Below are 21,749 nucleotides of genomic sequence, written 5' to 3'. Positions count from 1 at the left end.
GGAAAAGAGCTTCCCCCAAGAACTCAGTCTGGCCTCGCATTTTGTGTAAGCTTGGGTCTAAATGTACACCGCCTCGCATGACCTGGGATCATGGTCAAAAATTAACGAAAATATTGCCCCTGAGATCTGGATATCAAGATATTCTCCCCTGACATTGTCCTTGTAGGCAACAGATACGACCAGAATTTTATTCAGCACCAGACTGGTCTCCATATAATTTCTTTTTACCTGTTACCCCCGCTGCTGCTGCTGTCATCCCAACAACCTGCTTTGTTGAGGTCCAAAGGACTAGGACTTGCATGAACTCTGCAGGGTGTCACGTGTAGACAGTGAGCTTGCCCAACACACTGTAGCTGACTTCCATTTCTGCTTCCATGCTCTGCATGGACAAAATCTTCTTGTAATCATTGGTCTGATTAACAGTCATTGCACCCCTTTCTTTGATTTTCTGATCCAAATCCAAAGCAGGCATCCTGGTGAATGAGAGAGGAATGTATGTGTCAGTAAGCTGAATCCTGTCTTTGTCCCAGCTCCCCTCATTCAACATCAAGTGTGACAGACTGCCTCCTGGAGCTGGGAGAACAGAGCTCATATTCTCCAGGGAAGACACACTCTGAACACACAGAGGGGTCCCCTGAGCCCAGAAAACAGAGTATCAACTAGCTGCTCCTCATCATATTAGAGGAAGAGAGGATTCCCCAGGGACACAAGAGAAGGGTATCCCAGGAAAAGGCAGCAGTGTGTGAAAAGGCAGAAGGCAGCTGGTATTTGGGGAACACCAAGAAGCCCATTGTGTGAGCCTGGGAGAGAAGAAGGGAGGGGAGGGGTCAGATTATACACAATCTTGAAAGCCAGATAGAAATTTTTAGACTCTATGCTGAAGGTATGGAGGAGAGAAGTCTTGTGTGAGAAATGGACAAGACGCTTTCCTAACCTGGTCACAGATGTGCAAGGCACAGACAGAGCCATGAGCCCCAGGAAGGCATACTAGCCCTGGTCATCCAGCCAGCTGCCTTTGTTATACCTAAGGAAGGTGGGGCTGATCACCAGGAGGTGGGGAAAAAGGGAGAGGGGGCTGATCTGGACCCCTTCCCACAGCACCCCACAGCCACATCTTACTCCCTCCCATACCCTTACTGGGTCTTTGCTGTCTTCCATTCCACTAGGAAACTGGACCACCTTCCAAAATCTAAGAGAATTGGGAAGTGGGGGAAGGTTCAGCAGGCTGAGACCTGGGGAGATTCTGCAGATGTCCCTAATTAGCCAGCAGAGGGTGTCCCTGGAGTTCCTCTGTCCTCCCCTGCAATGACCTCCCCTCATCCCCAAACTAAGAACATCTGGGGTCCCAGACCATGACCTCCTCACTTGGAGCATCTGAAGTCCACGCCAGACCAGAAAGCTTCAGCAGCAGCAGCAGCAGCAGCAGCAGCAGCAGCAGCAGCAGCAGCTGTCTCCAAGAGCCCTGGCTGCTGGCATTCCCAGGATAGATGAAGCATCCTATAGTTTTGTTCCCCACCTTTTCAAGGCTCTGGACGGGGCCCTGGTTCATCCTGGAAAGAGAGCAGGAACTGCCAGAACTCTGAGGACACCCTTGACCTTCCCATGTCCTGCCCTCTCCCCAGCACACACCCGAAGGCTAGGGTCCACTGGTTGATATTGTTGCCAAGGCCGGAGGCCCGCAGGATCTTGGAGTTCCCCACCAAAGTACAAGTCCCACAGTAGAAATGGAAATGGCTCACTGAGAGTCTGAGAATCCCCTTGAACACCTTTTTCCACATTTTGCCAAAACCACTTGCTGAGTTCATGCCCTGGAAACAGCAGAAGGGAAGAGATTGGGGGTTGGGACCTGGGTATCAGCTCTAGTGGAAGGAAAGCAGATCCGGAGGGTGAGATCCCAGACCTGGCGGTCAGGGGTTGAGGTTGTGAAGATGAGAGGTGTGGGGCATCTGGGTGGCTCAGTCGGTTAAGCATCTGGCTCTTGATTTTGGCTCAGGTCATGATCTCATGGTTTGTAGGTTTGAGCCCCACATCAGACTCTGTACTGCCAGTGCAGAGCCTTCTTGGGATTCTTTCTCTCCTCTCTCTCTACCCCTCACCCACTCAAGCTTGTGCTCTCTCTCAAAATAAATAAATAAACTTAAAAAAAAAAAATTAGAGGTGCACTAATCCAGGACTGAGGGCAGGGGTTTGGTGGGAATGTAGGATATAGGCTAGGCTTTGGAAGGACAAGGCAAGGGACCAGGCCCAGGGCTGACCACTAGCCAGCCACCAGAGCACAGCATGAGGAGTCCTGGACTCTGTTGCCCTCTTCAGGTACTCCATCATCTTCCCATAGCATTCAGCATACCAGCCCCATTCTCCAACTCTGTGGTAGCAGAGGAAGGAGTTTAGTGTTTCAGATGGGCAGCCACTCTTCCTGAATTTGAACCAAGGGCAGTTGCAATGCCCCAGTACCAAGACCAGCAGTTTTCCCTGGGGTGCCGATTCAGGTTTTGGATCCAGGCAGGGGGCCATCAGCCACAAGATGAGCACCCAGAAGCCCCACAGGACAAAAATCTGCCACAAGTGCTTCATGTTCAGCCCAGATGACGAGTCTCGTGGCAGGCAGCAGACTGACTTCTCTACCCGGGACTGAGAAGAAGGAGGAACTGAGGCTCCAGCATCTATCTCTCTGTTCCATTGGCCCCCGTGGCTCCTCAACCCTCCACACCACACCTCCTCCCAGTCTATCATCTCCCGCCTCCATATCCATTTGCTCACCTCCAAAGAGGACTCTGGCTGGCCCTAGGATGGCAGATGCAGGGACAGAGAGATAACTTATGGCGGGTCCCGTATCCTCCCCACAGGAGGAAGGCTTAGCTCTCAGTGGGGTTCTCCATGCCACCAGTTACTCCATAGATGTCATCACGAAGTACACATTGTGACCTCCCTCTTGTCGCCTACCTGGGCAAAGCTGCCACTCTATCCTGTCTGGAATACACCAGCGACCTACACTAAACATAAGATCTATGAGAATGGGGACTTAGAATCATTTAAAAAATATTTATGGGATACATGAACGGAGTTGAGAGGGAACTAAAATACTGAGCCACCCAGGTGGCCCTGCTTTCTTTAACTCTTTCAATCTTAGCCCCTGGGAATTTCCCTTACTTTTTCATGAGTCAGCTATATGTTCAAAGAGATCATTGTTATTTAGCATTTCAAGATGTTTTTCACCAGGAAGGTTTCCAGGATTAAGTCTACGTATTACTGAAACTAGAACCTTTATTTTTGCATTTTTTGAAAAATGTTTATTGATTTATTTTTAGAGAGACAGAGAACACGGGAGGGGGAGGGACAGAAAAAGAGGGAGAGGGAGGATCCCAAACAGGCTTTGCACTGTCAGTGCAGATCTCACGAACTGTGAGATCATGACCTGAGCTGAAATCAAGAGTTGGACACTTAACCAACTGTGCCAACCAGGTGCTCTGAACTAGAACCTTTATAATTAGTTTTCACACTGGTTATAAAAACACAGAATGCTGAGCCTCATCCCCATGTCTCTCATTTGGTTTTTCTGGGGTGTGCCTGAGAATTTGCATTTCTAACAAATTCTCAGGTAATGACAATGCTGCTAGTCCAGGGACCACACTTTAAGAACCACTGTCTTAGCTTAATAGATCGATCTAGCCAGAAAAGTATTTTACAGGAAAAAAAAAAAAAAACCCCAATTCCTTTATTAAAATGGAAGATCATTTTCTAATTATATTTTTGTTTTCTAAAGAAAAGCTTGTGTTTTCCTCCTACAACCTGCAATAGCATCCTAACTGGTATATCTGCTTCTGTTCTATCCATCCCTCACCCATTCTTCAGCTAGCAACTGACATGATCTTAAATTAATTTCCTGCTTAAATCCTTAAAATGGTATCAGAATAAAATCCATACAGAATAAAAACCAAAATTCTCACTCATCTCACAGTTTTCAGCCATTCTGGCTTTTTCTTGTTTCTAGAACTTTCCAAGTTCTATCTCACCCCAGGACCTTTGCACTTGCAACTCCTCTTCCTGGAACACATTTCTCCCTCCCACTCAGTACTTCACCTGTCTGGTTTCTTCCCTTTCAAGTCTCATTTTAAATGGCATTCATCTTAGGGTTCATTCCCTGACCTCAGTATTATTAAAGTGTATAAGAACCTCTACTAATTGGACTCTGAGACCCACTGACACAGCTATATTATGATTCTTCCTTCTCAGGGTAAGTAGTGGGATTTCTACACTGTGATTATTATTTTCAATCCAGATACACCAAGGTCCCCGTATTTCTCCCAAGAGAAAATTGGTCCATTTGCACTGGGAAAGAAGAACATGTAACATCTGCAAATATATTTATTTCTTTAACAATTAGGGAAAGTTTATCAGTGTGGATATAAGGTAAAAGAAGACTGTGACAGGGCAGAAGGAACTAACGAAAGGGCCTGAAAACTTCCTCTTCTCTGGTTGGGCTTGTAGGCTGTAGCTGCAGGGGACCAGTGCAGCCCCATGTGCAGTGAATGAGTCCAGTATAGGCCCCACTTGCTCCAAAGGTTGAAGGATCCCACTTGACCGAGAAGGTTGAAGCATCAGTATAAAGCCTGACATTATGAAGAGTGAAGTCTCTAGTCAGTGTCTTGGTCTCCTTGGCCACCTAAAAGAATTCCAAAAAGGGAAGGACCATCTAATTCTGGAATTCCTAAAACAGAAGGTTCCCCCACCCCTGTTGTCCCTGTTACAGTGCCCTGTTTATTTGCTTTAGAGTACAAGGCACATTATGCTTTTTAATTATTATTTACTTTTTTCCAATTGTTTATGTGGTAAAATACACATAACAAAATTTACCATCTTAATCATTTCTAAGTGGTATGTATACACATTTTTTTGTCTGCCTCTTTCTACCCCATACTGAAAGTTTCTTGAGGGAGACATGAGCCCTATCTTATTTACCATGGTATTCCCATAACCCAGGGGAGATCTGGGAAATAGGAAGAGCTCAATAAATATGTGTTGAAGAAGTGAATGAGGGTCATTAAGCCTGGAGCCCCACTGAGGAGAGAGGGTTAGGAAGTTAAACGTGGAAGAGCACCAAATGGGCACAAGCCAGAGAGTAAAGGATAATTCCTGCTAACATCCTTGGTCATTCATCCAAGAATGATGCCACTCGCACTTGGTGGTGGTAACTAATGTGTGGAAAGGACCCAGACTCTGGAGCCAGAAAAAACAGGCCTTGAACCCCAGCTGTCCCGTTAACCTTAGGCAAAGTCAACTCACTTCTTGGCTTCCTCATCTATAAATGGGGTTTGAAACAGTGCCTACCTCCCAGGGTTGTTCTGAGGGTAAAACAGATTAGAGCGGTTGGCATACTGTCAGTTTCCAGTTCCCATGAGCTAGTTCGTTCTTTCCCCCCTTCCCTAGAAAACTGCAGCCTGAGGGCAGAAGGCGGACTCTGACATTGCTCAGCTTCTCCTGAGTCAGGCTGCCAAAAAGCAACCAGCTCTGGTGTCCCTTCTCCTCTTCCTGGAAGCCTTCCCTAACCCAGTGCGTCAGTCAGTTTCTCCTACAGAATACCACAGTCTCCTGTGCCACCTTTTATCAAAGTTCTGGTCTTACATCACTAAAATGACCTGAGCCAAGCACCTTCATGCGCCATGTTCAGAAGCACGGAGAGGCTGTTTGAGTAAAATCAACCCAATAGGTCCTGGCTTCCAGGGTACTTCGAGGTCCAGAAGAATGGGCTGTGATATAGGGCAAGTTACTCACCTTCTCCAGGGCAGTTTCTCTTTCAGAAAATGGATATAAACATCACACCTTTCTTTTTTTTTTTCTTTTCTTTCTCTTTTTCTCTCTCCCTCTCTCCCTCCCTCCCTCCCTCCCTTTTTTTTCTTCCTTCCTTTCTCTCTTTTTTTTTTGAGAGAGAGAGAGAGAGAGAACAGGAGAGGAGCAGAGAGAGAGGAGAGGGAGAATCCCACGCGAGGCTGGATCTAAACTGTGAGACCATGACCTGAGCCAAAAATCAAGAGGGTTAACCAACTGAGCCACCCAGGCGCCTCCACACCTACTTTCTGTAGCGGTGATTCTCAAACTTAACTGCAGGAAATCACCTGGGAGCCACTCCTAGAGTTTCTGATTCAGCAAGTCTGTGGTGGGGCCCCATAATACGCATTTTTAACCAGTGCCCAGGTGATGAGGTTGCTGGTTGGGGACGCTTTGAAAGTCACTGTTCTAGGAGGTTCCAAGTTGTTCCAAGAATCTCATGTGAGGTTCTTGGCGCAGTTCTTCGGTCAACATAAGCAAATGGGGCTCTTACTGTTTCTGCGGGGCAACCACGCCTCCAGGTACCTGGTCCACGGAAGACCGCCCACAGGGTGGGAGTGGCTCCCACCCCCTACAACTGCGTTTAGACTCCGCAGCCCTCAGCACCCGACCGCTGGAGGGGAGGGTGGGGCCTGAGTGAGAACACCGGCGAGGGGTGGGGCCAAGCGTGCGCGTTGCTGCGCCTGCGTGCGGAGAGGGGGCGTGGCTCAAGCTCCGGGCCGGAAGCAGGAGGCTGCAGGGGCGGGCCGGCTGGCGTCCCCTTTCCGGCTGGTCCCCATGGAGGCACTAGGGAAGCTCAAGCAGTTCGATGCCTACCCCAAGACTCTGGAGGACTTCCGGGTCAAGACCTGCGGGGGCGCCACGGGTAGGCCGCAGCGGGGCCGGGGTTGCGGGGACAGGGGTGTCGAAGAGCTTGGCCGGGCGCCTGGACCCTGCCTGGCCTATGGGGGAGCTTGAGAGAGTGGAGCAGAGGCCATTCTGACCCTCGCTCCCTTCCCCGCAGTGACCATTGTCAGTGGCCTTCTCATGCTGCTACTGTTTCTGTCCGAGCTTCAGTATTACCTCACCACTGAGGTAAGGGGGGGGGGGCGCTACTACGTGGGCGGGGCTCGGTATTCTAGGGATGGGAGTGGGAAGGAGAGGTAGGGGGTCGAATCTTACAGAGGTAGTGCTGCTCCAGGTGCATCCTGAACTCTACGTGGACAAGTCACGGGGAGACAAACTGAAGATCAACATCGACGTATTTTTTCCGCACATGCCTTGTGCCTGTGAGTACCCACCAGGCGTGGGAGTTACAAGTTCTGAGGTGGGCTTCCAGATTCACACCTCCAGACTTAGATTCTGGACGGGACCCCAGGACAACCTTCTTTCCTTAACCGCTGCAGCCCCAAGATAGTCCCAGCATCCCCTTTCCCTCCAAAACCCAGATTCCTTTGCTCCTAGGATCCAAGTACCTTACCCTGACTTCCTGCTTCCAGATCTGAGCATTGATGCCATGGATGTGGCTGGGGAGCAGCAGCTGGATGTGGAACACAACCTGTTCAAGCAACGGCTGGATAAGGATGGCATCCCCGTGAGCTCAGAGGCAGAGCGTCATGGTAACTGTGAGGAGGAGGCCAGATCTCAGATCCCTGAGCTGGACATGACCAACCCCTTCCTTCTGACAAGTGGGATGTGGTTGGCCAAGTGACAGATGAAGCAGCTAAGACCCAGAGAAGTCAAATGGCTTGCTTAGGGTCCCCCAGCTATTAAGGATCAGAGTGGACTGAAATCCAGGCTTCTAGCCTCTGTCCATTGAGTAGAGTACTCTACCTGGCTATCACTCTCAGAGGTCTCCAATCTCTGCCTATCACTGTTGAGTGACAGAAGTTTGAGGATGGGTCTTATGTGCTCTCGTCGTGGCAGAACTCCTCTAGATGGATCCAAGCTTCTCTAGGTGTTTTCTTCCCCATCCCGTTAGCTGAATTCAGCCCTTAATGCTCTTCCCCTTTGGAATGCAGGGTGGCTTACGGTTAAGAGTTTACGTTCTTGACTTAGATTGCCTAAATTCAGATGTAACTTTGTCTCTTGCAGTCTGTGATCTCAGCTATAAAGTGGTGATATACAGTAGTACCCACCACATGGAATTATAGGATCAAATGAAGTCATGTGTATGATGCCTGGCACAAAGTAGCTGTTCACCCTAGCTTCCTTTCCTGTCTCTAGGCAGCCTCCCAGTGCCTACATTAACTCAGTTTCCCACCATAACAAAACCCTCCTCAAAGCTGTGATTTCTCACACCTTAGGGATGGCTGTGTTGTGAGTTTTATCAGTTGTTCATTCAACAGATATATGTTGAACACCAGTAAAACCAGAGAATTTGCTGTAGGATTGGATGTAGGGTATAAGACAGCAGAGTCAAGGTTCATTCCAAGGCTTGTGGCCTGAGCAAATGAATGACTTGAAATAGGGATGACCAGGGAGGAGGAGGAGGATTTTGTGTGGGTGTGTGAGAGAGGTGGGGGAATATTCTATATCTGCTATTATGTAACAAATTACCCCCAAAATTAGTGGCTTAGAGCAAAAACATTTGTTTTTATCAGTTGCTATGGGTTAGGAATTCAAGAGTGGTGTGGTTGGCTTACAGTCTCTCAGGAGATTGCAGTCAAGCTGTTGGCTGGGGCTGCAGTCATCTGAAGGCTTGACTGGGGTTGGAGGATCTGCTTCTAAGAAGGCTCACATGTATGGCTGTTGGCAAGATGCCTCAGGGCTTTCACCACATAGGCCTCTCAGTGAATATCCTCATAGCATGGCATCTGGCTTCTCCCTGTGCATGTGATCTTGGAGAACACAAGGTGGAAATCATCACAACTTCTTTTATAACCAAACCTCAGAAGTTACACGCCATCATTTCTGCAATATGCAAGTGGTTACCCAGATCAGCCTTATTCACTGTGGGAGGTGGAGGCTACATAAAGATGTGAATACCAGGAGGTGATGATTGTTGGAGACTTCTTGGGGACTGGTCCCCCAGGAAAGGATGAGGATTTGGGGGTAGATTTCAGGTTTGAGTCATGTTAAATTTGGGAAATGCTTTTTTTTTTTTTTTTTTAATTTGAGAGAGAGAGCATGAGTGGGGGAGAGCAGAGGGAGAGAGAAAATCTTAAGCAGGCTCCACACTGAGCACAGAGGCCATGACCTGGGATCTCATGACCTGAGCCAAAATCAAGAGTCTCACGCTCAACTGACTGAGCCACCCAGGCACCACCTGGAATGTCCATTTTATACCCTAGTTTTATGCCAAGTTAGATATACCAGTATAGATGTTAGAGAAGGGATGGAGAAACAAATGTAGTTATCAGCATAGAGATGGCATTCAAAGCTATTGGACTAGAGGAGAAAACCTAGGGAGTAAATATAGGTAGAGGAGAGGTCTAGGGACTGTACCCTGAGCCCCGCCAATATTTAGAAGTCAGGAAATGAGGATCTAGGAAGGAAGATTTAGCCATTAAAGTAGAAGAGAACCAAAGATGTTGCAAAAGCCAAGTGGAAGAAGAGTTTTAAGGAGAGTGAACAACTGTCAAAAGCCCCTGAGAATCCAGTAAAATGTAAGATCTGACCATTGCAATTGGCAACATGGAGGCCACTGGAGGCTTTAAAAAGAATAGTTTCGATAGTGTTGAGGATGAAAATCTGACCAAAGGACAGAAAAGGAAATAGAGACATTGACTAAAAACAACACTTTCAGGAGTTTTGTCAGAAGAGAAAGCAGAGAAGTAGGGGAGGCTGGCGGAGAATGCAGGTGACGTGGTGGATTTGGTGGTGAGATTAATCCGCATGGTGGATTCTGTTGCTTCTCTGTTCTTCGTGGAAATCGAAAGCAAGGTCATTAGCTAAGAGTGAAGAAAGGGAAAGGAACTATGGAAGCCAAAGATGAGAGGCAGAAATAAATTTAGTCATCTCAGATAATGGAAAGTGAGCTGATTAGTGAAATGAGGCAGGATTGCCAGGCAGCCTTTTTTTTTTTTTTTTTTTTAATGTTTATTTATTTTTGAGAGAGAGAGCACAAGCAAGGGAGGGGCAGAGAGAGAGGAAGACACAGAATCCAAAGCAGGCTCCTGGCTCTGAGCTGTCAGAACGAGCCAGACATGGGGTCAAACTCACGAACCATGAGATCATGACCTGAGCCGAAGTCAGACACTTAACTGACTGAGCCACCCAGGTGCCCCTGTCAGGCAGTCTTAAAGGAGGCACAGGCAAGAAGTAGGCACAGAGAGTTGAATTTAACTAGGGTTTGGGTTTTGCGAGGCCGGTACAACAAAGAGAGAGAGGAACAGATGGGTTCTGGCTATGTGCAAGACAATAATTACAGCAGTGGACCATGGCATTTATTTCCCACCTTTGTCAAGATATAATTGAAATACATTGTGTAAAATTAGGGTGTACAGTGTGATGATTTGATTACATATATGAGACAATTAACACAATATGGTTAGCTAATTATCCATCACTTCACATAGTTACATTTTGTGTGTGTGTGTGTGTGTGGTGAGAACATTTAAGATCTACTCTCTTAGCAGATTTCAAGTATACAATATAGTATTGTTAACTGTAGTCACCATTCTGTACATGAGATCCCAGAATTTATTCATCTTCTAACTGGAAGTTTGTACCCTTTGACCAACATTTCCCCATTTCTCCCACCCCAGCTTCTGGCAACCACCATTCTACTCTGTTTCTATAGTTAGGCTTTTTTAGATTGCACTTGTGAGTTCATGAAGTTGTCTTTCTTTATCTGACTTACTTTACTTAGTGTAATGTCCTCAAGGTTTATCCATGTTTTTGCAAATAATAGAATTCCCTTTTAATGGCTGAATAATACTCCATTATATATATTTACCACATTTTCTTTATCCATTCCTCTGTTAACAGACACTTAGATTGTTTCCATATCTTGGCTGTTGTAAATAATGCTGCAATGAACATGGGACTGCAGATAACTCTTCAAGATAAAATTTCTTTTTTCTTTTCTTTTCTTTCCTTTTTTTTTTTTTTGGATATACCCAGAAGTGGGATTGCTAGAACATATGGTAGTTCTCTTTTTAATTTTTCAAGGAACTTCCATACTGTTTTCCATAGTAGTATTACCAATTTACATTCCCGCCAACAGTGCACAAGTGTTCCCTTTTCTCCACATCTTCGTCAATACTGGTTTTTCCTTGTTTTCATTTATTTTTTATTTTTTGGATTCAAACAGGTGTGAGGTGTATCTTATGGTTTTATTCTGCCTTCCCTGATGATTAATGATGTTGAGCTCTTTTCCACGTATCTATTGGCCATTTGTATGTTTTCTTTTGAAATAATGTCTATTCAGGTTCTTTGCCCATTTTTAATTGTATTGTGTGTTTGTTTTGCTGTTGAGTTGTATGAGTTCCTTATATATTTTGGATATTAACACCTTATCAGATATATCTTTTGTGAATATTTTATTTTACTCCATTCTGTTAATTGTTTCTTCTGTGCAGATTTTTATTTTGATGTAATCCCACATGTTTATTTTTGCTGTTGTTATCTGTACTTTTGGTATCATAACCAAAAAATTATTGCCAAGACCAGTATCAGGGAGTTCTTTACCTATTTTCTTTGAGGAGTTTTACAGTGTCAAGTCTTACATTTAAGTCTTTATTTCAAGTTGATTTTTGTGAGTTGTGTAAGATAGGGGTCTGGTTTCATTTTTGGCATGTGAATATGCAGTTTTCCCAGCAGCGTTTATTAAAGACAATGTCCATTCCCCATTTGGACCATGGAATTTAGATAAGGAGGGAAGTAAGGGCATGAAGGGGTCATGGTGTTAGTGGTGTCAAAAAATTGGTGGATTCTGGGTACCAGAGATAGTGAACTGGGAAAATAAGGATAAGTAGTTGAAGATTGGGATACTTGAAATTGAATTTGGGAAGGTTTGCGGTAATTGGTCAAAACAAGGTGTAGGTATGTGTGTGGAAATGAAGTGGGATCAGGCTGAGATGACATGACAAAATAAAAAGATTGTTGGAAGATAGGAGGTCAAGATATTAACTATTGAAATCACCAGTTATGATGAGGCAGGGAGTCAGGTGCAGGGAGAGAGGCCTGAGGAGAAGCACCACGGTGAAGTGGTTAAAGGCTTGGGAACTGGGGCTGAAGTCTACCACTTACTGTGTTGCGTTGGGCAAAGTCGCTCCTCGTCTCTGAGCCTCAGCGCCTTTGCAGGTACAATGGGGATAATAACCCCCACCTTCCTGAAGTCCTTGTGGGGGTGACAAGAGACATTCTGTGTATGGCGACCTGTACTCAGCTAACATTTAGTATTTGCTGTTATTATTTTTATTACTGTTACTTTTATTTAAAGAAATACGTGTGGAAGTGTTTAGTGCCTGGCACATAGTATGTGCCATATAAATATTAGCTATTAGTATAATTTTTATTATTCCTAAGCCACAGGTCAGAGGGCCTGTGCAGGGGTCAGGGGTGGAGATTTCATGATGTCTGCTCCCAGCTGATGCCCCGCCTCTGCCCTTCCCGTAGAGCTTGGGAAAGTCGAGGTAAAGGTGTTTGACCCTGACTCCCTGGACCCTGATCGCTGTGAGAGCTGCTATGGTGCCGAGACTGAAGACATCAAGTGAGCTGGACCCCGGGGACCCAGGGTTATGGGAGCTCCCACCAGGTGCTGTGTGCCGGCCATCCTCAGCCTGTGTCAGACTCCCACAGGTGGAGGAAGTTAGACCAAGAATTTAGCGGAGATGGAGTGGGTGCCTCAGTCACTCATCCCGGTGCAAGTGACTGAGGCTCTGTGGCCAGGCCCTGCCTGGGCCACAGCTGCGCACGAGGCTGAAGCGGCCCCTGCTCTGGTTCAGAAGTGGTCTCAGAATCCAACTGCCTGGGTTCCACCCTTGCATCCTTGGGCAAAGCCACATAACCTCTCTTGTGAAGGGGGGGGTGATGATAACCTTTCCCATAATAGTCACATGAAGATTAAATGTATACTGTATGTAAAGCACTGAGGTTGAAGGCCCAACCCAGGTAATTAGGCCCTTGATATGTGGCAACTGCTGTTATATTCCTCAGGCCCTGGCCCCTGAGAAGCTGATTCAGAGGGTCTAGGGTAGGGGCTGGGAATATGTATTTAAAATTTTTTGTATTGTAAAATATATGACTTATAAAACTTACCACATTCACGTGTACAATTCATTGGTATTAACTACATTCATAGTGTCGTGCAACCAGCATGACTTTGTTGTAAAACTTTTCATCACCCCAAACAGAATGGGAATATACATTTTTAACAGTCCTGATGCCTCTGAGGAAACATACTTTGAGAACATCAGTGGTCAAAGGATGAGGCTGGCAGAGGCTTTGTTAGTGGACAGAACTGCTTTATTTCCCAAGGTATCAGCTCTGTTTTCGTGCTTCTTTGACACTCACCCTGCACCCCCTCTCCTGCAGGTGCTGTAACACCTGTGAGGATGTTCGGGAGGCTTATCGCCGTCGGGGCTGGGCCTTCAAGAACCCAGACACTATCGAGCAGTGCCGGCGAGAAGGCTTCAGCCAGAAGATGCAGGAGCAGAAGAATGAAGGCTGCCAGGTGTATGGCTTCTTAGAGGTCAACAAGGTACAGGAGGGACTCAGGCGGGAAAGGGCCAGCCGAGCTTCGGGTTGGCCCCACTTGGGCCCTCAGGAGACCAAGAGAAGGGGGAAAATGGCTGGAGAATGAGAGGGAATATCCCCTACAGGTGGCTGGAAACTTCCACTTTGCTCCTGGGAAAAGCTTCCAGCAGTCCCATGTGCACGGTGAGTGACACCACCTCCACTGGGGAGTTTTAGACCCTGGATACCCCTGCACTTGCCTGATGTTCTGTGTCTTTGGCCCAGAAGAGACCCTCATCTCGGGCAGCAGTTTGGCACACAGTTAAGAGCACAGGCTGAGGAGCAAGACTGCCTGGGTTCAGACATCAGTCTCACACTAATGGCTGTGTGGAACTTTGAGGAACTTCCTTAACCTTTTTGAACTTGTTTCCTACTGTATAAAATGGAGACGATAGTACTTATTTCCTAGGGTGTTTGTGCAGGTTAAAGATTGCAGCACATGGGGCTCCTGGGTGGCTCAGTCACTTAAGCATCTGACTTCAGCTCAGGTCATGATCTCTCAGTTCGTAGGTTTGGGATTCTCTCTCTCCCCCCTCTCTCCCCCTCACTCTCTGCCCCTCTCCCTCCCTCCCTCCCTCCCTCTCTCTCTCTCTCTCTCTCTCTCAAAATAAATAAACTTAAAAAAAAAAAAAAAAAGATTGCAGCACAGAGCCCAGCTTGTGGTAGGCACTTGTTCAAAATGTAGACCCCAATATCGGATGACCCATGTGTGAGGCTTTGGGATCAGCAGACCTGGGTTGGAACACTGGTTCTGCCACTCCTGAGTTATATCAGATTTGGGAAATACTGAGCCCTACTCAGTTTTTCCTCCTGTAAAATGGGGCTGAAGATACTGATACCACCCTCACAGGGTTGTTCACAGGGATGAATAAATGGGATTTATTTTCATTCATTTATTCACCCGTACATTCACTAGATACTTAGTAGTCACCTACCGTGTGCCCCATTGTAGTGGGGGTGCTAACAATACAGCAACGAACAAAACAAAGTCCCTGTCCTCAGAACATTATATAGTAAAGAAACACCATGAACAAGTTGTAAAATATATGGACTATCAGATGCTATTAAGTACCATGAAGCAAAGAAAGGCAGGACAAAGATGACAGGCGAGGGGCTCTGGTGAGATGGTGCGTGTGCACCGCTGTGTATTGGGGGCAGAGAGACTCTAACGGGGTGGCATTTGAGTAAAGACCTGAAGAAAGTGAAGGAGCTGGCCATAAGGATGTCTGGGCGAAGGATTTGAAGCAGAGAGAAGAGCAAATGCAAATCTCTGAGGAGAGAGTGTGCTTGGCAAGTTCAAGGTGCAGTAAGAAAGCTGGGGGCTGGAGCAGGCTGGTGTGGTTAGTGATAAGGTGAACCAGGTAACAGGGCCATGGCGGGCAGGGCGTGGAAGGACACCACAGGGACAAGGGCTCTTACTCTCCATGAGATACAAGGCCATCCGAGGGATCTGAGGAGATGCTTCATGATGTGACTTGACTTTTTCAGAAGTAGGCGGCACTCTGCTGTGTGGATAATATGGGGAAGAGGGGCAGGACAGAACCAGAGAGGCCAATGGGAGGCCATTGCGATGGTCCATCCCAGCACAGGATGATGGGGGCCAGGCCAGGCTGGTAGTGGAGGGCCAAGCAGTAATTACTTACGTTTGAGGGTAATGCCAAGAGGAGTGGCTGATGGGTGTGAAGGGTGAGGGAAGGGGAGCAGTCAAGGATGAGTCTGAAGTTTTGTGCCTGAGTAGTGAGGATGAAGCTGCCATTTAGGGGGAGGGGAAGATTCAGAGGAACAAGTTTAGATGGCTGGACGAGTAAAGTGAAATTCAGCTTTGTACGTGTTCAGAGCAGTGGGATTTGGGCATCCTTTTAGACCACCCAGATGCAAGTCAGTCAGTTGGCTGTTCAATGTGGAGGTCAGGGGAGAGGTCTGGCACAGAGATACAGATGTGGGAGTCCTCAGGCATGTAAAACCATGGAAGTGGGTGAGGGCCCCTTGGAGGTGAGGGTAGGTAGAGAGGAGGACTCAAAGGACTGAGCATGGCACCTCCACTATCAGAGTGTGGGCAGGGGGAGAAGGGGGGGGAACGTGGAGAGGTGGGGTATACGGGGTGGGGGGGTGGGGGGTGGGAGCAGGGGAAGACACGGCAAGAAGACCAGTAAGAAACACTTGTGAGGCGCCTGGGTGGCTTGGTCGGTTAATCGTCCGACTTCGGCTCAGGTCATGATCTCACGGTCCGTGAGTTCGAGCCCCGTGTCGGGCTCTGTGCTGACAGCTCAGAGCCTGGAGCCTGTTTCAGATTCTGTGTCTCCCTCTCTCTCTGCTCCTCCCCTGTTCATGCTCTGTCTCTCTCTGTCTCAAAAATAAATAAACGTTAAAAAAATATTAAAAAAAAAAAAGAAACACTTGTGAGAGGAGAATGCCCTCCAGGAGGTGGTATCCTGAAAGCCTGGGGATGGAGGTGTTTCCAAAACCGTATCAGATGCTTCCGGACATCAAGTACAAGTTGCCCATTGGGTGTATGACATGGTGGTAGTCATTGTGACCTTGACAGTAGTTTTTGTGGAGTGATAGGGAGCACCCATTGCGTGGGCTCTGGAGAGAATGGGAGAGGAGTTGAGCCGGTGAGTAAGGACAGCTCTTTTGGAGAGTTTGCTGTAAAGGGAGGAGAGTGTGCTGATGCTGGAGGGAAATGTGGGCTCAACAGCGTGGTTTTGCCAGAGGTGCGACATGTGACGTAGGTTAACATGCTGTGGGAAACAGTCTGCTGAATAGTTAGCAGAAGTCATGCTCCATGGGTGGGAGGGACAGTTGTCAGAGTGAAGTCCTTGAGAAGGAAAAAGACAGAATCTAGTACCTCAGAAGTGTAGAATAAAGCCCAAATTCGGCAACAGGAGGAAAGGCAGACTACGTCTGGACAGGTAGGATGGCAGCCGGGTGATGGGGACACCATCGGGCAGTGTGACAGGGTTGTGAGGAGTGAGTTGTGGCCAGAGGCTAGAACCACTGAGAAGAGGCATGGAAGGGCTGACCTGCTGTTCTGGGTGGATCTGATAGTGATTAAAATAAGTAGGGATAGTTGGGATAGTTTGCCACGAGCTGCAAAGCTAGGAATTTTAGGGCAGCTCGAGGGTCAGTGATCTGGAAGTGGCATTAAGGAGCAAGGAGGGCCTCACTTCATGCCACAAAGGAGGATAAATGTGGGGAAGAAACTGTCGCCACTAAGAGGGCTACAGGGCGCCTTCGAGGGAGAGCCAGGCTGCGGTTGGAGCAAGAAGGTGAGTGGAATGTGTAGAGGTTGAAGATGTAGGGGTTTCGCTGATGAGTGATGGAGCCCCCTGGGAGGGATGGGAGTCGGGGTCATATTGGGGGATGTACAGAGCCACGGTGTGACAGGAGTCCAGGGGATGAGAGATGAGTTGGCGGTCCTGAGATGCCTCGTCACTACGGGAAGCAGGAGTAAAGGGCCTGCTGGAGATAGCCCTGCTGGTCTTGAAGGGGGGTGGGGGGGCGGGGGGGCTGAGTGTTGGGGAGGGGCAGGAGGTGGGTCTGGAGCCCCCTCTCTATTCTGGAGGGGGTTGGGGGAAAGGTGGTCTCACTGGGATGGTGGGAAGACCACCAGTGTCGAGCTGTTGGCACAGGGTCTGGAGGCATTCAGTAGGAGGCGGTCTGGCAGGCAGCAGCCTCTCTTCTCCACCTAGGCTGCCTTAGAGTCAGGGAACCCAGGGCAAAGGGTATTCCATATCCTGGGAGGATATTTAAAACACAAAGCTACAATTGCCTGAGGCCAGAGATCTGACCGAATTGAAGGTCAGGAAGCTAGTTTCTGACACCCTTGTTGCTTTGGGTGGGGGAGGGGGGAAGATTATAAAGTTCACTTAGTGCTTTTCCATCTTAGATCCTACCTGGTCCTCAGGACAGCCCTTTGTAAAGATCACTGAGGTCCAGCGAGGGCAAGTGACTTGCCCAAGGTCACACAGCTAGGAAAGTGGCTTATTGGGCTCTAGGTCTTTTGTTCTTCCTAGGCCACCATACTTCTGCCCCAAGACCTCTCGTATTTTTCCCTGGCTGGGGAGGAGTTACCCTGGAGACTAGTGCAGGAGGAGACTTGTTAGCTAGGTCCAGACCCTACTGCCAAGGCAGGAATATTCCAGTCTTCCTTTCTACCACGTTATTTTGCTCCATGGTTCTCATTGTGAAGCTCTCAATCTTTTTTCTCTTCCTCCCTTCTCTCTCCTTCCCTCCCCCATGCTGCAGTACATGCTGTGGAGAGTAAGTGGCCCTGCCCCCCCAGGAAGGCCAAGCCCCCACTTCTGGGGCAGCCTACCCTCCCAGGAAGGGGGGAGGTTTGGATGGGCCTGGAATAGGGGTCTTATTTTTCAGGTAGGGTTTCTTGAAGCAGGAGGGATCAGGGCCAGAGGGCAGGAAGTACTTGTTCTGGAATAGATGGTATGGACTACCCATGGCATTTCCTTTGGGGGCTGTAGGGGGTAGGGGCAGGGGGGCAGGGAAAGTGCTTGGATGGCATTCTCTGGTCTCGCCTCACCTTGGGGTTCAGCAGTTGTCCATCAGCTCTATTTAGTGGGAGATAGAGTCAGTGGGGTTTGTTTCCTGAGGTGCAAGCAGGGACTTGGTGGGAATGAAAACCTGGTGTGATGCCTGTAAAGGGCTCCCTGTATATGTCAGGGAAGATATGGGGTCTGTTCTTAAGGCCCAGGAGGGTGTGTACTTGCACACAGGCTCCAGCAGAGCCAGGCTGAGGGGAATGAAGGGTCAAAGAGGAGCTGGGCAGTCGCACTCCAGAAGGAGGGGTGAGGAGGCCTGAGCAAGGATGCTGAGGGAGCCAGGAGGCCAGTCCTACTCCACCTGGTGACACCTTCTCCCTTCTCTCCTAGTCCATGACTTGCAGAGCTTTGGCCTGGACAATGTAAGTACCAGAGACCATGCAGGGCGGATGAGGGTGGGAGATGGATGCTGCCTTCATTTCTCCACAGGGATGTCCTGGGATGGGGGAGCAGATAAAAATACACCATATTCGGCCAGGGAATCAGTCTGAGGGTCAAGAACTGAGATCTGCGCAGGCTGGAGATAGGGGATGGGGTTGGACAGGAGCATCCTGGGCAGAGGGAGCCTCCAGCAAAGTCAGGAGGGAGCGGGGCACTTCTCAGCAACTGTAGGGGCTGGTGTGGCTGGAGAGGTTGGTGGGGACCAGACCACATAGGACTCAGGCAGAGCTGCAGTCTGGTCTTCCTCCTGAGAGCCTCCTGGAGGCTGTTGGCCCTTTAACCAGTGTCATGATGTAATCAAGTTTGCACGTTTTTAAAGATCCCTCTAATAGCTGAGGTTGATAAAGACCGAATCAGGACAGGAGTCGGAGCTGGGAAATCTGGGGCCCCTCCAGCCTAGGCTTCCCTGGCTCAAGACTTGCAGGCAAATCTGGCACCTGCCACAACGGGTCCATGCCCGGTCTTTATTTGCCGTATGTTTGGATGCAGCCAGAACCTCAGACTGTGGAGGTCCAGAAGCCATAGACTCTGTTCCCTGGTGGGGCATGGGGGTTCTGCCTGTCTTGATCAGATTCTCCCAGGCAGGACCCTGCCCTCCCTCCTGCCTCACCACACATCCATTCCCCAAGCCAAAGCATCCCTGTCTGCCATTGTACCGCGGAACCTTTGATGGGGTGAGGCCTGTTGGGGCCTTGAGCGCTCGAGGCTCAGGTGCTGGTATTGCTTGCAGATCAACATGACCCACTACATCCGGCACCTGTCATTCGGGGAAGACTACCCAGGCATTGTGAACCCCCTAGACCGCACCAACGTCACCGCACCCCAAGGTACCAGCCTGGGAGGTAGCCCCCAGTTAGGAGAGCCCTACCCAGCACCCATGCCCAGTGCTCTCTTCTCCCTGCAGCCTCCATGATGTTCCAGTACTTTGTGAAGGTGGTACCTACAGTGTACATGAAGGTAGACGGGGAGGTAAGTCGGCAGGAGCTCAGGTATCAGGGTCCCTCTTGGTGAGAAGCAGAGGCTCAGAGAGGGTAGGTGATTTACTCTCACAGCGAGAGTGCAGGGCCCACACTGTCGGACTTCAAAGCGCTTGCACTTTCTACTTGTTCAAACTGCCTCCATCCATTCCATGGGTGCTCACTGTCCCCGGGGTCTCCCCTGGGTTGGGGGCTAACCCTTCCTGGGTCCCCTCCTCCCCTTTCTGCTGTCACCAGTGGAGCAACAGCTCGGCAGATAGGAAGTCCGGCCCGGCCTTGCCAGGAGCTCGTGATGCAGCCTTGGAGAGTTCCTTCCCATCCCTAAACCCCCACTGAGAGAATCCACCAGATGTAGTTGGGATTGGTGAACTGTAAAGAGCCAGTGACTGAGGGGCAACTGGGGTGGTGAGGCCAAGGGAGGGTGCCTAGGTGGTCCCCGGGCCTTGCAGTGTTCATAAGTGAGCTGGGGCCTTGTTTTCTCCTCTGCACAGTCAAGGCACTACGGACAAGGGGTGGGAGCAGGGGTAGGGCTGAGGGGGATTGGGAGCCAGGTTATAGAGTCGGCCCTGGCCCAGACTCCCTTCCTGTCCCAGGTGCTGAGGACAAATCAGTTCTCTGTGACCAGACACGAGAAGGTTGCCAATGGGCTGATGGGTGACCAGGGACTTCCCGGAGTCTTTGTGCTCTATGAGCTCTCGCCCATGATGGTGAAGCTGACGGAGAAGCACAGGTGAGGGTGGGGAAAGGGAGGGGCCTGGGCCTGCAGGGAGCAGGGGTACCTGCTGATCCCCTGCCCTGTCCCTCTACCAGGTCCTTCACCCACTTCCTGACTGGTGTGTGCGCTATCATTGGGGGCATGTTCACAGGTTAGAAGCTCGAGGGCGTGTTTGGGGTTGGGGCATGGCAGGGAATGTAAAGCCTGGGCTCCCTGCGGATTTTGGGTTGGGGGGAGGAGGAGCACCTCCATGGTGAAGGGGACTTGCTGGCCTAGCCAGTCAGGTGACACGGCTCTGGGGTTCAGCCAAGGGCCCAACTAGGCCCGTGTCAGCCCTTGTCTCTGTCCCCAGTGGCTGGACTCATCGATTCACTCATCTACCACTCGGCTCGAGCCATCCAGAAGAAAATTGATCTTGGGAAAACAACGTAGCTGTCTCCTTCCCCTCCGTTGTTCCCTTTCTCTTTGGCCTTGTGGTCATTTCCCAGCCTTCTCCCCACCCCTCCGACCCCCTCAGAGCGTCGGTCTCAGCACAGGTTGATAAATCTATTGATTGTGATAGTACTTGCTGGTCTTCATGTGCTTCTTGTGTGGCCAGGGCCTGGAAACAAACCCTTTGCACAGCCACGAACTGAAGGCAATCAGAACTGACGGATCGGGCCAGATGCCCTTTGGGAGCCCCATGTGGACATCCCCTGACTAATTGGGCTTTATTCACACAAAACTGATATCCACCCCAATGCCCCATCCTCAGTCCCTCCTCTGCTGTGGTCTTTGGGCCTTTTGGGTTCAGCTCCAGGGTTGAGATGGACCTTTCCAGTATGAGCTTCCTGGGGCCACCATGGCCCACAGGCTCATGAGTGTCTGACCCCCGTGGTGCTAGGGCCGTGGGTGCAGGCTGGGGCTTGCCACCTCTTCAGTGATGGCTAAAGCTAGGGCTTCTCCCTGCCACCCTGGGTTCAATCACCTGATCCCTCATCCTCACTGACCATGCTCTATGCCAAGCCCCTGCTGACTCCGAGCACTAAGAGGGGTCCAGGCACGTCCCATACAGTCTTCTAGGAGGAGGCAGAACTGAAAAATGGAGGGAAGGTAGCAGTGGCCATTCTGGAGCAAGGCTGGCTTCAGACCCCCAGCTCTGGACCTCATCAGGGCTTCCCAGTATAGCCCTTAGTAAGTGTGGAGGACCAGGCCCAACACCACACCATGCTGCAGCCCAGGGAAGCAGGGACATTTGACAGCTGGTCAGTTCATCCGATTGTTTCTCAGGGAGTGTGCGGGTAAGACAGTAGTAGGGGTTCGAGTAGAAAGGACAGGAAGCCAACTAGGGTGATGATAGCAAAATCTCTAGAGGCAGACCTGAGATCCAGCTCTGATGTGATCACCCACGAGCTGTGTGACCTTGGACATGTCTCATTTATAATGTTGCAGATGATACTGCCGGCTGTAGTGAGCCTTGTTTTTTTTTTTTTTTGGTCAGCCAGAAACCATTCCTGCTTGTTAATAGTATCCTGAATTTCCTCTAGGAACCTCCCTACTTTCTCAGCATATGTGTTTGGGAGAAGGTTTGAC

At 49.3% G+C, this 21,749-nt stretch overlaps 2 protein-coding genes across 8 annotated transcripts; one reads left to right on the top strand and one right to left on the bottom strand.

The window, feature by feature from the left end:
- Positions 1 to 211: 211 nt before the first annotated feature.
- CA3H20orf173 (chromosome A3 C20orf173 homolog) lies at positions 212 to 6,484 on the bottom strand. Of its 7 annotated transcripts, XM_042980528.1 has the most exons (4): positions 2,263 to 2,653; positions 1,630 to 1,808; positions 1,358 to 1,550; positions 212 to 473 (listed from the first exon to the last, which is right to left on the bottom strand). In XM_042980528.1, exons 1-4 carry the CDS (start codon positions 2,572 to 2,574, stop codon positions 417 to 419), a joined length of 741 nt encoding a protein of 246 aa, XP_042836462.1. In that variant the 5' UTR covers positions 2,575 to 2,653; the 3' UTR covers positions 212 to 416. The 7 variants fall into 7 exon arrangements, 1 of the variants encoding a protein (XP_042836462.1); XR_006215501.1 differs by lacking the exons at positions 212 to 473; positions 1,630 to 1,808; positions 2,263 to 2,653 and adding an exon at positions 6,072 to 6,482 and having other exon boundaries at positions 1,463 to 1,550; XR_006215505.1 differs by lacking the exons at positions 212 to 473; positions 1,358 to 1,550; positions 2,263 to 2,653 and adding an exon at positions 6,114 to 6,482 and having other exon boundaries at positions 1,731 to 1,808.
- A 53-nt stretch (positions 6,485 to 6,537) lies between these two features.
- Positions 6,538 to 20,741, top strand: ERGIC3 (ERGIC and golgi 3). The gene is made up of 13 exons (XM_007073625.3): positions 6,538 to 6,691; positions 6,830 to 6,900; positions 7,007 to 7,094; positions 7,305 to 7,424; positions 12,370 to 12,463; positions 13,288 to 13,453; positions 13,575 to 13,632; positions 18,375 to 18,406; positions 19,216 to 19,312; positions 19,390 to 19,454; positions 20,056 to 20,192; positions 20,273 to 20,328; positions 20,530 to 20,741. The coding sequence occupies exons 1-13, from the start codon at positions 6,604 to 6,606 to the stop codon at positions 20,607 to 20,609; spliced, it is 1,152 nt and encodes a 383-aa protein (XP_007073687.2). The 5' UTR covers positions 6,538 to 6,603; the 3' UTR covers positions 20,610 to 20,741.
- Positions 20,742 to 21,749: the final 1,008 nt, after the last annotated feature.

This window comes from Panthera tigris, chromosome A3 (genome assembly GCF_018350195.1).
Source record: "Panthera tigris isolate Pti1 chromosome A3, P.tigris_Pti1_mat1.1, whole genome shotgun sequence".
In the NCBI taxonomy this organism is placed as follows: domain Eukaryota; kingdom Metazoa; phylum Chordata; class Mammalia; order Carnivora; family Felidae; genus Panthera; species Panthera tigris.
The sequence above is the reverse complement of the archived record's forward strand: the minus strand, read 5'-3'. Positions and strand labels throughout refer to the sequence as shown.